At 53.8% G+C, this 14880-nt stretch overlaps 1 protein-coding gene across 3 annotated transcripts in view; it reads right to left on the reverse strand.

Annotated features, from left to right (window-relative positions):
- Positions 1 to 14340, reverse strand: part of CHLSN (cholesin) — a 98063-nt gene extending 83723 nt beyond the window's left edge. The window contains exons 1-2 of one of the 3 annotated variants that reach the window (XM_079720208.1): positions 14309 to 14340; positions 3638 to 3767 (exon numbers count right to left, since the gene is read on the reverse strand). In XM_079720208.1, coding sequence (XP_079576334.1) covers positions 3638 to 3766 — 129 coding nt within the window. In that variant the 5' untranslated portion in view covers position 3767; positions 14309 to 14340. Of the gene's footprint in view, positions 1 to 3637; positions 3768 to 11538; positions 11553 to 14308 lie in introns of those variants that run through there. The other 2 variants (XM_079720209.1, XM_079720210.1) reach the window with 2 other exon arrangements.
- Between the last annotated feature and the right edge of the window lie 540 nt (positions 14341 to 14880).

Genomic DNA, 14880 nt, shown 5'->3' on the forward strand with positions numbered 1-14880 from the left:
CCCCCCCACACAATCTGCAGACAGCCTGAGTATTTACAGCAGCAGGAGGCAGCCAGCTCAGCCTAGGTGCCCGTCCAAGGCGGCAGTCCCTGGCTCCAAGCGTGACAGCTGCTCTGGTGTGTCTCCCCATCCCCCAGGTCCGGCTCAGCATCTGGGGCAGTACCTCCCCAGGGAGGGCGGGGGGGTGCGGGCTGAGGCCTGCAGACCCCTCACCACCACACAGCCGTGCTCGCTAGACCAGCCCGCCCGACCCTGTCAGGCCGGAGCCTCCTCTGGAAGGAGTCCAGGGACGTGAAGACAGAACCGGACCCCATCTGCCCAGCCCTAAGCCCAGCTCATGGGGAGGGTTAAGAAGCTACCAGACGGGCAGACATGGGCCAACTCCGAGACCCCTGTGCTCGAGCACCACCCTCGGAAAAAGGAAGGCTCGAACCCCCCACCTCGCGAGCCCCTCTAGCAGGACAGGGAAGAGGACAGGCGTGCGGCAGGGCCTCCCGGGAGCAGCAGCCGGCACCACAGAACCAGCGCCAGGACGACTCGTCCCCGCCTCGGCGGCACCACAGGCCACCCCCTCCTCCACTATCCCACAGCCCACGCGTCCCTCGGGTCAACGGCAGGAGCAAGAAGTGGACGGGGGGCTCAGCCGCACGGATGTCACACGCTGCGGACAAGAGCACCAGGGAAGCGGGGACTGGACGGGACAGGAGAGGGATGGGCCCCCCCGCTGAGCGCCCCTCCCCCCGTGGGGCTCCCAGTGCATGAAGCATCCCCCCTCGGGGATCCTTCAGCCCTCCTGGCGCGGGCTCAGGGCCTGGGCTGTGGGAAGTGACTGCACAGGGACCCGAGGGTCCCTGGACGGGCATTTCCGGGAGGACAGCACCATGGCCCAAGAGGGGGCAGGGGCTCCTTGCAGGGGTTGGCGCAGGAGCTGGGGCGGGGACGGTGCAGTACTTTTCCACGGGCTTCCAGCGACGGGAACGCTCTCTGCAGGCCCTGGCCACCCACCCTCTGCAGACCGAAGGGTCCCTCCTTTAAAAAGGCCTAACACAGCAGCTCCCCAGCTTCCCACGAGAGCCGGGGAGCAAGCGGGTGAAGAGTATTTTGATGAGCAGAGACCAGGATGTGATCTCGAGGAAGCACGGTCTCCATTTCCTCGGGACACCAGCCCCGAGCCCAGCACTGACCGCGCAGGGACCCACCCGAGACCCCCCAGCACCCCTGGGGACCAAGGTGAAGCTGCACAGCACAGACCCCCTGGGGACCATGTGCACAAGTCACTAACCAGCCAACCGAAAACCGAGGCAGCACGAGGGACTGGAAGGAAACACACCCAAAGTCTTCTTCCTGCTTTTGTTTTCCAAATTTCTTTTAATTAACATGTACTTAAATAACAAAAAAAAAATCACTTTTTAAAAAATTGCCTGAAGAATCATTACCCATCTCAGGCAGAACCTTTAAGCTGTGCCATTATTTATCATAAACCCACACAGTTTTAGGGGTCCTGCCAGTGACCAGCAGCCAGCAAGCAGAGACCACTCAGAAAGCTAGAGATTTATAACAAAATTACAAGTCACCAGGACTTGTCACTTGGAGTCATTTGGAGTTCGTCTTAAAGAAATTTGGAGGAGTCTAGAAAAAGTAGGAAACTGTCCAGGAAAGGCCCAAGAAATTCACATGTACTGGAGGTTCTGCAGGGATTGGGGGCCAGACCACCGAATGGGAACTGGAATAGCTCTAAAAAATTGGTTTCCCTCTAGGGTCTAGAAACCAAAAAGGCCTGACAAAACTGGGGCTCCAGTGGCAGAGAAGGCGAGGACGACGAGAAGAGGCCCAGGGGACATGGGACTGGCTACGAGCCCGGGTGAGAGCAGGACGTGGGGGCCAGCGATGCGGCCCGGCTGGCTGACCTGGGTCCTGTAAGCGCGGGCCTTCTGCACAGGGAGAGGCACCCGGGCTCGGGTGGCGCCAGACCTGCGGTTCTCAGCCGGAGAGAAGGCAGAGAAAGGGACACCCAGGACAGGTACGGGCCTGAGTGCCGGCCTGGCTTCCTCCCCGACACCCAGAGGTGGCAGCTGGGAGATGACCCCAGACCCCGTGGAGCCGCTCTCTCGGCACAGGCCCTGCACCTGCCCACCCACCACGGAGGAAAAGTGCCGTCACGCGTCCCCCTGGCACAGAACTGCCCAGCCAGCCGGTGTCCTGGGGGTCGGACCAGCAGTCCTGCACGGAGCCCGCAGCACGGTGGCCTGGGATCCACCCCAGGGCCCAGCTGGGCCTGCAGTGGAGGAGGTGCTGGCCGACGGGCAGGCCCTCCTGCCCCAGCCCCTCCACTATATGAAGGGGGTACATGTGCCCCGAATCTCAGCAGCGTGCACGGCCCAGGCTTGAAACAAAGGCAGAGCTGGAAACACTGGGGGGTAAGAGTGACCAAACCGGGACTTCCCTGATGGTACAGTGGTTAAGAATCCACCTGCCAGTGCAGGGGACACAGGTTCGAGCCTTGGTCCGGGAAGATCCCACATGCTGCGGAGCAACTAAGCCCGTGAGCCACAGCTACTGAGCCTGCGAGCCACAGCTACTGAAGCCCACGTGCCTAGAGCCCGTGCTCCACAGCAAGAGAAGCCACCGCAACGAGGAGCCCGCGCACCACAACAAAGTAGCCCCCGCTCGCCGCAACTAGAGAAAGCCCGCGCACAGCAACCAAGACCCAACGCAGCCAAAAAAAAAAAAAAAAAAAAAAAAGAGTGATGAAACCCACCAGCCACACACCACCCATCCTGTCGGGGGATTTCCATCGCTTCCTTTCAGAAAGACCTGAACGAGGACCTGATCCTGTCGCCGATTAATGGTAGATACTCACAGGCAAGTCTGACCACGGCCCCAAGTCACTCGACACGCGATGCGGGGCGGCTCCAACGACACTTCCCTCCCCGTGGACCAAGGACGAGCACAGAGTCACCGGGCGCTCACGTGGGACGCGGGCTCGAGGCCGCACCAGGCCCGCCTCACGCACGGTTGGCACCTTCACCCACCGCTCAGGGCCCAGAAAAGCCGCCCCTCATGACATGAGTCGCCCATCAACTTTTACTTCATGTTGAATAACTTGTCAAGATTTGTAACATCTTATGCTGTTTTGATCAACTACACACTAGGAATTGCAGAGTCAGCTCAATACAGAAGAAAAATATTAACACCAGAACCTGAGTGGTAACAGCAAACAAATTTAAACGTAGACACGTTTCTGTGGTGGATCTTGAACACTTTTAGATGTGATCTCGTAAATACAGACCCCAGGCCGTGGCCCACGCAGTGCCATGTGAAGGGCCCTCCCTTGTCTGACGGGCTCAAAGGCCCGGCTGCGGCCAGGCCAACTGAGGCCTCCACCGGGCCACCATGCCATCGAAACCCTGTCACACCGGGGACACCAACAGCAACCTGAGGTCTGGTGGCTGAAGAACGGCAGTTGTGCGGTTCCAACCTACAGTTTACTGCAAGTCTTATTTGCCCTACAACTGCCTCTAAAAGGCACTGGGCATGTCCATGGGGGCCTGTCTGCCCCCTGACGCCTGCCACGTGACCACCGAGTCCCCCTCCAGGTCCAGAAACAAGGTGAGGCCAGCGCGCCCACGTCACCTACCTCAGCTGGGGCCCCCTCAGTGCCCGGCGGGGCTGCAGGTGCCAGAGGCATCTCTCTTGCTGCCGCCTTCTTCAGTTTTTTGTTCTTTTTCTCTGTCACTTGGCTATCTTTTCTCTTCTGCTTTGCCATCCTGCAACAGAGAAAGTAAACTATAAAGACACAGGAAATAAAAATTCTCAATTAACAGAGAGGGGAGGGCGTTATGAAAGATACAAAGCTATTTCAGAAAGTGTGGGAAACATACAGTCACTGTTACAAATTCAGACTCCCTTGTTTCATCACCTGTGGACAACTTACCATTGTGGTGGATTTCCTGTATTTTTTCTGAGTGTTTTATTTAACATAGCTGCCATCACACACGGATTATATACTCTGTTTCTAACTCAACATGAACATAAGCTTTTAAGAGTAAAAGAAGGGACTTCCCTGGCGGTCCAGTGGTTGGGACTCCACACTTCCACTGCAGGGGGTATGGGTTTGATCCCTGGTCAGGGAACTAAGATCCTGCATGCCACGCAGTGCAGGCCCCCTCACCAAAAAAAAGAGGAAAAGAAATAGCATTTTTCCTTTTCTTTTTTTTTTTTTTTTAATTATTTATTTATTTATTTATTTATTTATTTATGGCTGTATTGACTCTTCGTTTCTGCGCGAGGGCTTTCTCTAGTTGCGGCAAGTGGGGTCCACTCCTCATCGCGGTGCGCAGGCCTCTGACTATCGCGGCCTTTCTTGTTGCGGAGCACAGGCTCCAGACGCGCAGGCTCAGTAATTGTGGCTCACGGGGCCAGTTGCTCCGCGGCATGTGGGATCCTCACAGACCAGGGCTCGAACCCGTGTCCCCTGCATTGGCAGGCAAACTCTCAACCACTGCGCCACCAGGGAAGCCCAGAAATAGCATTTTTAGTGACAGTATCCAAACTTTCCAAAAGTGAAAACTGCGAGCATTTGTCTATTCCCTCATTAATGACTATCTGGGATTATTTTCATTTGCTCCTATTAGGGAGTAACTCATACTTCCCCATCAACTAGGGATGCTGCAGCCCTACACTGGCTGGCAGTGACTACCATGCAGTCACTAGGCCCTCAGTCACCTGTGGCTGGAGGTGGCCATGATGAGTCCGGGGTGGCCTCCTTGGACCGTGGAAGCAGCCCCAACTGGGGCCGCACTGAAGGAGCGACACAGGTCCAGGAGGCTGTGATTACATCTCCCTCCTCAAGCACAGCAGTATCTAGAACTCCACGTACAAGGACAGACGAACGCCCGTGAACATGAACTGCAAACCCAGCTTCCCCTGTGGGACCGGATGATGGGAGCCAAGGGAAACGGTCGTGGCACCAGAAACTAGGCAGGGGTCGGGGAAGAGGCCTCCACCTGAGGGGCACTGGCTGCGGGGACCTCCGAGGGGCGTCGTGAGGGCTGGGGATGGGGGGAGGCCGTCCGCAGGGCCCCAGGCCCACCCTGAGGGGGACACGGGAACTGACCGGATCCTCCCCACCCCGCCCCCTTTGGATGGAGCCCAAAAGGAGCTGAAAACACAGGAAAGTTTCGGAGTCCCAGCAGCTACAGCGTGAGCACCCCGAGGTGCAGGGTAGAAGGCGCTTTGGCACAGAGGCCATGGCCAGCTCGTACAAGCCACACACACACACACACACACACAGACACACGTGCGTGCACACGCGCGCTTCTCGCCAACGTCAATCAAGCAGGGGATGAGTAAGTCAGCATAAACCGGGAAAAGGAGTATCACTCAATAACTGAAATCAATGAGGTAGCATTACACATACAGGATGGAACAGAACGCTACAACTAGTATTACACTTGTGTATTTGTTTAAGAAAATAACAACAGAGAAAGCTATGCACGTACTTATAGGCACATGTCTGAAGGACAGAAACCCTAGCTTTTTCCCTTTCTATCTAGGGATGGGGTTGCAAAGGACTCTCCCACACCCGCAGCTCAGTTTCATTTGCTTTTATCAAGGTTTTATACTTGAAAAACTTCATTTTTTTAATACTAGTCCTTTAAAACTCTATCTACAAGGCCTGCTAGTATCAGCTTTTATTCTAACAAAGTACAAGAATGTATTTTGTTTTATTTATCCTAAAGTCACTCCACTGGCTTCATTTACATGTATGTGTATTGTATGTATTATATAGACACAAGCATGTAACATGTATATTACATACACCCACAATATTCACGCTCATGTCTCTATAATACAGGTATTTTCACTTCGGACATGCCATCCCGGGCCGTCTGCACGGGAATGGACACACAAATCCAATGCCTTCTTCCTCTGACACCAGAATTCATTTTGGACTCCATCCACAAATGCTCGAAAATGCAACCCGTTCATTCCACAAGTGTTTATGGAAAGCCAGTTCTGTGCCAGGCACTGCTGTACGCGGAACACAGAGCAAACAGCAAGGGAAGGAAGAGCCCTGATCTCGAGAAGCCTCCTTCTGGTGTGAAATCCAGACCTATTTAAGTGAACGAGCCAGTGCTTTCACACAGAGATAAACGCTGCCGAGAAAGGAGAACCGGGTTGAGTGAGCAGGTGCCCCCAAGGCTGGCAGCCACGGGGCGGGGCGGCGTCAGGGGCCTCTGAGGGGCCAGAGGCAGACAGAGGAGGCGGCCCCGGGCCAGGTAGCGTCCAGAGGAGCACGTCCGCGGCTGGAGGAGGGCGGCCGGAGCAGAGCCGCCTGCCCTCGGGTCTCCCACCCAGGCATCCGTCTCACTGAACCACTTACTGAGACCTTAACTTCCCCCAAAGCAAAACTTTCCACGGGGACAGACGGACAAATGACAACAACATGTTGGGGGAGGGGGGAGAGCGCGCTCAAGTCACCAGCAGCCCCACCCCACAGGCCCCTGCACTTCGTCACTTGTCGGTCACCGTCTCCACCGCAGAGTGCTGGCCACGTGCAGGAGCGGCTCCAGGCTGGACCACGCGGTCCAGAGTGCCCACCCACATGCAGCTCACATTCTGATGGGGAAGACAAACATGTCAGAAAATGAGGATGATTCTAGGCAAAATAAAAAGGAATGAAGGAAAGGGCTATGGCAAACGGTGATTATGAAAAGGGTGATCATAACGGAAAGGGCCCAGAACCCAGATTTGAGTTCTAAATACCATTCTCTATAAAGAAGAGCCAGACTGCCTTAAGATTCCCGTCTGGAGCAAGGAACGTATAAGGTGAACCAGCGTATCAAGCTGCACCACGAACCAAGCCAGACAATCACTGGGCCACGGCAGAAAGGACACGGAGCCAGGGTGAAGGGCCCCTCTGCCCGCCTTGGGGCCGTGACTGATGATGGCACACCGAAGGAATATCACTGCTGTGCAATCAGAAAACTGCCAGGCGCCAAGGTCTTTAATTAAGCCTTATCTTAAGAAAGTATCCCAAGCCAGAGGCTGCAGGCTTCAATTAGCAGTGTAAGAAGAAATCTTGAAAGAATTAGACTGTTGACACAGGGTTTTAAAAAGACAAAGGGCTCTGCCAGCCAATTACCTTGTCGGAGAAGTAAGAAAAGTTTAGCAAATATTTACACACCGGTTACCATAAAAGTTAAGTCTGCATTCATTCTGAAATTATCATTAAAAAGTTTAATCAGGGGGCTTCCCTGGTAGCGCAGTGGTTAAGAATCCGCCCGCCAATGCAGGGACACGGGTTCGAGCCCTGGTCCGGGAAGATCCCACATGCCGTGGAGCAACTAAGCCCATGCGCCACAACTACTGAGCCTGTGCTCTAGAACCGTGAGCCACAACTACTGAGCCCATGTGCCACAACTACTGAAGCCCGCGCACCTAGAGCCCGTGCTCCGCAGCAACAGAAGCCACCGCAGTGAGAAGCCCGTGCACCACAATGAAGAGTAGCCCCCGCTCGCCGCAACTAGAGAAAGCCCGCGCGCAGCAACGAAGACCCAACGCAGCCAAAAATAAATAAATAAATAAATAAAGTTTAATCACTAAGTCTATTTGCTAAAAAGGCGGGGGAGACTTTTCCATATTATAAAAAGCTTTCTTTTTTAGTCCCAAGAGACGGTGATTCATACCTTTGAGACAAGGAGTGTTTGTTGTAGGAAAGACATTTCCTTACATTTATGGTCAGCTGGTCTTCAACAAGGGGGCCACAACAATTCAATGGGGAAGAACAGTCTTTTTAACAGGTGGTGCTGGGACAATTGGATATCCACATGCAGAAGAATGAAACTGGACCGCCCACCTCACACTATATAGAAGAATTATTCAAAATGGAGCAAAAACCTAAATGTAGAGCTAAAGCTATAAAACTCTTAGAAAACATAGGAGTAAATCTTTATGACCTTGGATTAGGCAACAGTTTCTTCATTACGACACCAGAAACATAAGGAGAAGAAAAAAGATAAATTGGATTTATGAAAGTTGAAAATTTTGTGCTATAAATGATGCCAGCAAGAAAGTAAAAAGACAACCAATAGGACTGGAGAAAATGTTTGCAAGTCATATCTGACAAGAGACTTCTATCTAGAATGTATGAGGAACTCATAACTCAACAAAAAAGGCCAACAACTCACTTTAAAAATGGACAGGGACTTCCCTGGTGGTCCAGTGGTAAAGAATCCGCCTTACAATGAAGGAGATGCGGGTTCAAGCCCTGGTCAGGGAACTAAGATCCCACATGCTGCGGGGCAACTAAGCCCACGCACCACAACTACTGAGCTCCCGTGACCCAACTAGAGAGCCTGCGTGCCGCAAAGTACAGAGCCCAGGCACTCTGGAACCCGCGTGCCACAGGTACAGAGCCCACGCGCCCTAGAGCCTGCACGCCACAACTAGAGAGAGAGAAGCCCGAGCACCACAACTAGAAGGAAGCCCATGCACCGCAATGAAGAGCCCACACGCTGCAACAAAAGATCCCGCATGCCTCAACGAAGATCCCATGTGCCGCGACTAAAGACCCGACACAGCCAAAAGTAAATAAATAAAAATAAATAAATCTTTAAAAATAAATTAAAAAATTAAAAAAATGGACAAAGGACTTGATCAGACAATTCCCCAAAGAAGAGATACAAATGGCCAGGAAGCCATGAAGGAGCTCAACATTGGTCCTCATTAGGGAAACGCAAGTCAAATGACACACTTCACACACACGAGGATGGTTAAAATCAGACAGATAATAGGAAACGTTGGTGAAAATGTGGAGAAATTGGAGCACTCATCACTGCTGGCAGGACAGAATATGGTGCAGCCACTTTGTAGAACAGTCTGGCAGTTCCTCAAAAAGTCAAACAGCTGGGACTTCCCTGGTGGCGCAGCGGATAACATTCCACGCTCCCAGTGCAGGGGGCCCGGCTTCAATCCCTGGTCAGAGAACTAGATCCCACGTGCATGACGCAACTAAGAGTTTGCATGCCACAACTCAGGAGCTCACCTGCCACAACTAAGACCTGGCACAACCAAATAAATAAATAAATATTTTTTAAAAAAAGAAGTCAGGGCTTCCCTGGTGGCGCAGTGGTTGGGAGTCCGCCTGCCGATGCAGGGGACGCGGGTTTGTGCCCTGGTCTGGGAGGATCCCACATGCCGCGGAGCAGCTGGGCCCGTGAGCCATGGCCACTGAGCCTGCATGTCCGGAGCCTGTGGTCCACAACGGGAGAGGCCACAATGGTGAGAGGCCCGCGTACCGCAAAAAAAAAAAAAAAAAAAAAAAAAAAAGTCAAACAGTTATGTGACACAGTACTACCTACAGATGTACATAATCAGTGAAATGAACAGATCCACATAAACTCTGAACTTGGTTGTTCCCAGCAGTGTAAGTCATAATATCCATAAGGGGGAAACAACCTAAATGTCTATCAACTGATGAACAACTGAATTGTATCCACACAACAGATTATTCAGCCAAAAAGGAAGCAAGCACTGACACATACTACAACATGGATGAACCGTGAAAACACGCTAAGAGAGAGAAGCCAGTCACAAAATATTACAGACTGTATAATTCCATTTATATGAAATGTTCAGAATAAGCACATGACAGAGACAGAAGCAGCTTAGTGTTTGCTTAGGGCAGGGCAAGGGGTGGAGTGGCGGTGACTGACTGGTACCAGGTTTCTTCTGGGAAAAGAAACATGTTCTAAAAGTAGCTTGTGGTAATGGTTGCACACCCTGTGAATACACTTTTAAAAAACCCCTCTAGGGCTTCCCTGGCGGCACAGTGGTTGGGAGTCCGCCTGCCGATGCAGGGGACGCGGGTTCGTGCCCCGGTCCGGGAGGATCCCACATGCCGCGGAGCGGCTGGGACTGTGAGCCATGGCCGCTGAGCCTGCGCGTCCGGAGCCTGTGCTCCGCAACGGGAGAGGCCACAACGGTGAGAGGCCCGCGTACCGCAAAAAAACAGAAAAACAAAAAAAACCCCTCTAATCCCAAATTATTTGCTGTAAATTAAAATACATAATGCCCCAGTAATGTTTGTAAAAATAAACAGGGAAAAATACGGTTTCCTACCACCCCCATTTCAGCAAGTGCACCTGTGCCATCAAAGGCGTTCCTTGCGTCCCCCGGCCTGGTGGGACCTCCCCGCCCTCGCTCTGTCCACCGGCCGTCATGGGTGGCCTGGCGTTGCTGTGTCACAGCATCGGGACCTTTATTGTGTTTTCTTTCCTTACAGGCCTTTCTGCAAAAATCCCAGTGACTCAGGTTAATTTCTATGAGCAACACCAACTTAAGATTTCCCTGTACTTGGTGGTCAGGAGGACTTGCAGGGGCAGGAATTAGAGCTAATCATCATCGTAACCATCACTGAAACTGGCCTTGATTGAGAGCTTCCCGTGTGCCAGGCCCTGTTCCAGGTGCTTTCCATGTGTTAACTCGTTTACTTCTTGTGACCGACGAGGCGGGCACACAGATGAGGACACTGAGGCACACCTCTCAGGGGAAATCAACAGACTGGGCCTCAAATTGGTAAATCAAAAAAAGTCACCCGATTTGCCTATTATTCAGAAATATGGAAGTAATTCCGGTAGAAACAGTGGAAAGATGAAACTGTGCTTGCCTCTGAGGAGCAGCCCGCCTGCTGGTTTGTGTTAAGTTCCAGGACCACTGAGTTTCTTAGCCATATGCACACATCACTTAGTTAATTTGATAGATCAAATGTCTTTTACAAAGATTTTTAAAAATTACATTATTCAGCGTTAGCCAGAGGATGATGAAAAGGACATGATCATGGAGAATAAATCGGTACAGCCGTTCTCAAGGTAATTTGATAACATTTAATCAAGTGCTTTGGCCCGGTGGTTCTATGTCAAGGAACTTACCCTAATGAAATAATCACAGACAGAGATTTATGTAAGGATGATAATGACATGATATAAAGGATGATACTACCTCTAATATTAAAAAGTGGAAAACACTGTAACTGTCCAGCAGCAGACGGAGGAATGGATGACTCCTTCGTGCCAGGGGACTGGCCCACTCACCCACAAACAACTGTGATCTCAACTGTTCCATCCCTCGAGTGGGTGCTCACGACACGACGTAAAGCGGAAGGATGGACTATAAACCTGTATATGTGCAACACGACCCTCGTCTTTAAGAACAATTATATGCAGATATGCACAAAGGAGAAAACTAGAAGGTAATACATTAAAACATCAACATTTTAGGGTGTAGAATTATAAGAGTGTTCTTCTATTCCTTTATACTTTCCAGCAATTTCTACAATAAAAGAAAAGACATTTTTGGGAATTCCTTGGTGGTACAGTGGTTAGGACTCCGCGCTCTTACTGCCAAGAGCACAGGTTCGATCCCTGGTCAGGGAACTAAGATCCCGCAAGCCATGTGGCACAGCCAAAAAAAAAAGAAAAGACATTTTAAGATATCAGCTCAGAAGTGTTCAGTGAAGCAAGCAAATAACCTCACCAGCAGAAAGCTGATAACCCAGGTCAGACCAACAGGAGGAAGACAGCAAAGCGCTGGGCTGGTCTGTAGTCACTGATTAGGACACGTCAGCACCAACAGGCTGAGGCTGCCCGGGCTCTGCGCTGAAAAGAAACTCCACGGGACCTTAAAAAAATAAATCAGCCTCAGGGAAAAAATCTTTTTTAAAATCTGAAAGTATCACTCGTAGCCCCTAACATCCCCTCTCACCCGGTGCATCTAAGTCACCTCTGATGTGAGCCAGCAGGTCCAGGGAAGGCCCCCTGAAGGAATCCACAGGAATCAGTGCCTGGAGCCCCAGCTCGGGCGCCCAGGACACGGCCATGCTCCTGTCCACCCTGACCCAGACCTATTCCAAGTCCCCACTCGGATGAACGGCCTCCAGCTTCTGCTCTTCTGCTACCTGACCCCACACCCTCCCTCCTGTGGCCTAAACCCCGTAACACCAAGCATCCCACCCACTGAACCCACCTCCCATCTTGCCAGCTGGCCCCCCTCGGTGCCCTGGGGCTCAGCGATCCTCCAGCCTCACCAGGACCACTGACCCTACACATTTCAATCCCCCTCACCTCTCATGTTCCCGTTCCCACAACTTCATTTCCACGGCCCATCATTACAATCGCGCCTTTACAAACACTCTCTGCCCCTCTCCTGGCAAAGCCCCCACTCTAGCTCTGGTTCCTGCCTGGCCGGGAAGTCCCCAGGGCCACGCGGTTGGTCTCACTGTACATGGCACAGCCCCAGCCTCCAGGGGCGCCCAGCAAGCCCCGCGGCCCGACTCCGGCCACTCGCCCAGACGACCAGCTCTTCCTCTGGCCTCTCAAGCTCTCAGACCTCCAACACATCCTCCCCTCCTCCGTTCATTCCTGATCACTGAGCTTCCAGAAGCTCCCCTCAGACCCTCCCACCCTTCCCTCGTGCTACAGTGCAGAACCATGCCTGCTCCGAGCAGGGCCGAGCCTCTGCCGCGCTCTGATCCCAGGGGCATGGATGGCTCTAAGCAATTCCCCTCCCCCATCAGCTGTCCTTCTACAGAGTCAACTACAAGGTCCCACATCTAAAAAGCCTGATTCCACGTGCTCTCCACCCCGTTTCTGGTGCTTTCTGCACGAAAACCCTCAGGAGCTGTCCACTGGCACGGTCCCTACCTCCTTTCCAGCCACTCTCCCACCAGGCTGCCACCTGACTTGGCCAGATGGTTCTTACTGAGACCACCAACGACCACCAAGGACACCCGTCTGCTAACAACAGACTCTCTGATCACAGCCTGGCCGGGGCCCCTCTGAGCCCTCCCTTCATCAGGCCTCAACCTGGGCCTGTACAGACTTGAAAAGCTTCTAGCAGCTCAAGGCCACATCTTTACAGTGACTCTAGCCCCCCTAAAAAGCTCCTGCCTGAGAAAACTCAAGGCTACCAAGAGGATCCAGCCAACACCGGATGACAGAGCCCCGTCCCCAGCCCCACCCCTGTGGGAGGGCAGGAGCCTAACTTCCCGAAGCACCGCCCCCCCAGGTCAGCAAGCTCCGAAGGGTTTCACACCACGGACCCCCTTCTGCTCACTGTAATTATCCAGTTCCCAACTCACTCTACAGGGTGCCGCCCCCGCCCCCCGCCACTCCCTCACCCTCCCTTTAAAACGCCCTCTCCCCTGCACAAGTCCAAGGCCCCTGCTGCACTAGTTACCCCTGATTAAAATGTGACCTCACCACTTACACCACCTCCAGTCCGGCTCTGCTCATCTTTGTTCATCACTGACTGGACATAACTGACCTCACAGCAGCATCTGCCACAACCGGTCCCTCCTCTTGACTGCCCTTTCCTCTCCGTTTCCCAGACACACCACGCTCTCCCGCTTTCCTCCCACCTCTTCACCTCCCCGCCCCCTGGACACAGAAGGGCCCTGAGATCAGCACTCCCCCGAGATCTCACCTAGTCGTGTGGCTTTAAACACCAACCACAGGCTGATGACGTCCCCATTTCTCCCTGAACTGCACAACTACACTGTCAACTCATGTGTATCACCTACACACACATCGTCTCAAACTAAAACGTGTCAAATTCACACTCCCCATCATCCTCCACAAACCTGATCTTCCTGCAGGGTCTGTCCCCTCAATAAAAGGCCAGCTGGTGAAATGCGTATTTCAGCTCAAGTTAAAAACCGTAGTGTCACCCACAACTCCTCTTTCTCAAACACCCATCCATCCCACAGTAAACCCCGGTGGCCCCACCCCCAAAGCACATCCAGACGTGGACCTTCACTGCCCCTACCGCGAGCATCCTGGTCCAACCACGTCTCCCACCTGGATCATTCGAAAGTCTCCGACAGGTCTCTGGCCTCCGCCCCGCCCCTAGCCCCTCCAGGCCATTTCCGACTCAGCATTCTGAAGGGCTTGTGAAATACCTAAGCCGGGTTAGGTCCCACCAATTCTGGGACCCTCCCCCAGGGTTCTCCTCCCTTCCCCCGGCCGGAGCCCCGCCCCGCTTCACTTCTCTCCGCCATGCTCAGCAACGTCTCCTTTCCTCATCAGCACCGCTCCCCCCAACCCCAGGCGAGCTCACTGGCACGGGGCTGCTTCTACCGGTAGCGCGGACACGCGGGAGGCACCCATGGGGCTGTGGGGAGGTCCGCGGGGCCCTGCGTCCTCCTCAGGCCGCCGACGGGAGGACAGCCAAACCCCCCGCGCGCCCCCGGTTGTCCAGCAGGCCTCGTACCCAAGCGGGGCGCCCCCGGCCCGCCGCCCTCGCCTACCTGCTCGTGGCTGCCGACGCCGGCTTCCGGCAGACGGGGCGCCCAGGTAACGCGGTACCGCCCGCCGGAGCGGCACCGTCTATTGGCCGGGGCCCGCCTCCGTCTCCCCGCCGGCCAATGGCGAGCGGCAGCCACGAGGGGGTGAGGCGGGGCCGGGCGCGGGCCTGTGGCGTCATCGCTGGGCGCCGCTGGGCGCTGGGAGCCGCCGGTTGCCAGGCAACCCTCCGGTCGGGGGCTAAACGGATTTTTCCCCAGGGTTCCCGGGACTCAAAGCGGACGACGCCTGTCCGTCCACGGGGATTGGTCTCAAACAGGATGTAGATTATAACTGCTGTCACTTAAAAAGTGGGCGCAAGGTTGCGAGGTCGCCAGCGTTACACCTGCGCGCAAGGTTGCCAATGCAGCGGTGTGTCTGCAGACACCTGTAAACCCAGGTTAGGTCACTTGGGGAGGGGATGAAGGCAGACGCGGGCCCAACCGCGGAGGGTGTCTGAGGTCGGAGGCTACGCCACGCCGGTGAAACTAACCACGAGTTAAATCGTTGTTCGGTTCTTAGAAATATTTTATAGTCT

Source organism: Hyperoodon ampullatus (assembly GCF_949752795.1).
Source record: "Hyperoodon ampullatus genome assembly, chromosome: 14".
Lineage (NCBI taxonomy): Eukaryota > Metazoa > Chordata > Mammalia > Artiodactyla > Ziphiidae > Hyperoodon > Hyperoodon ampullatus.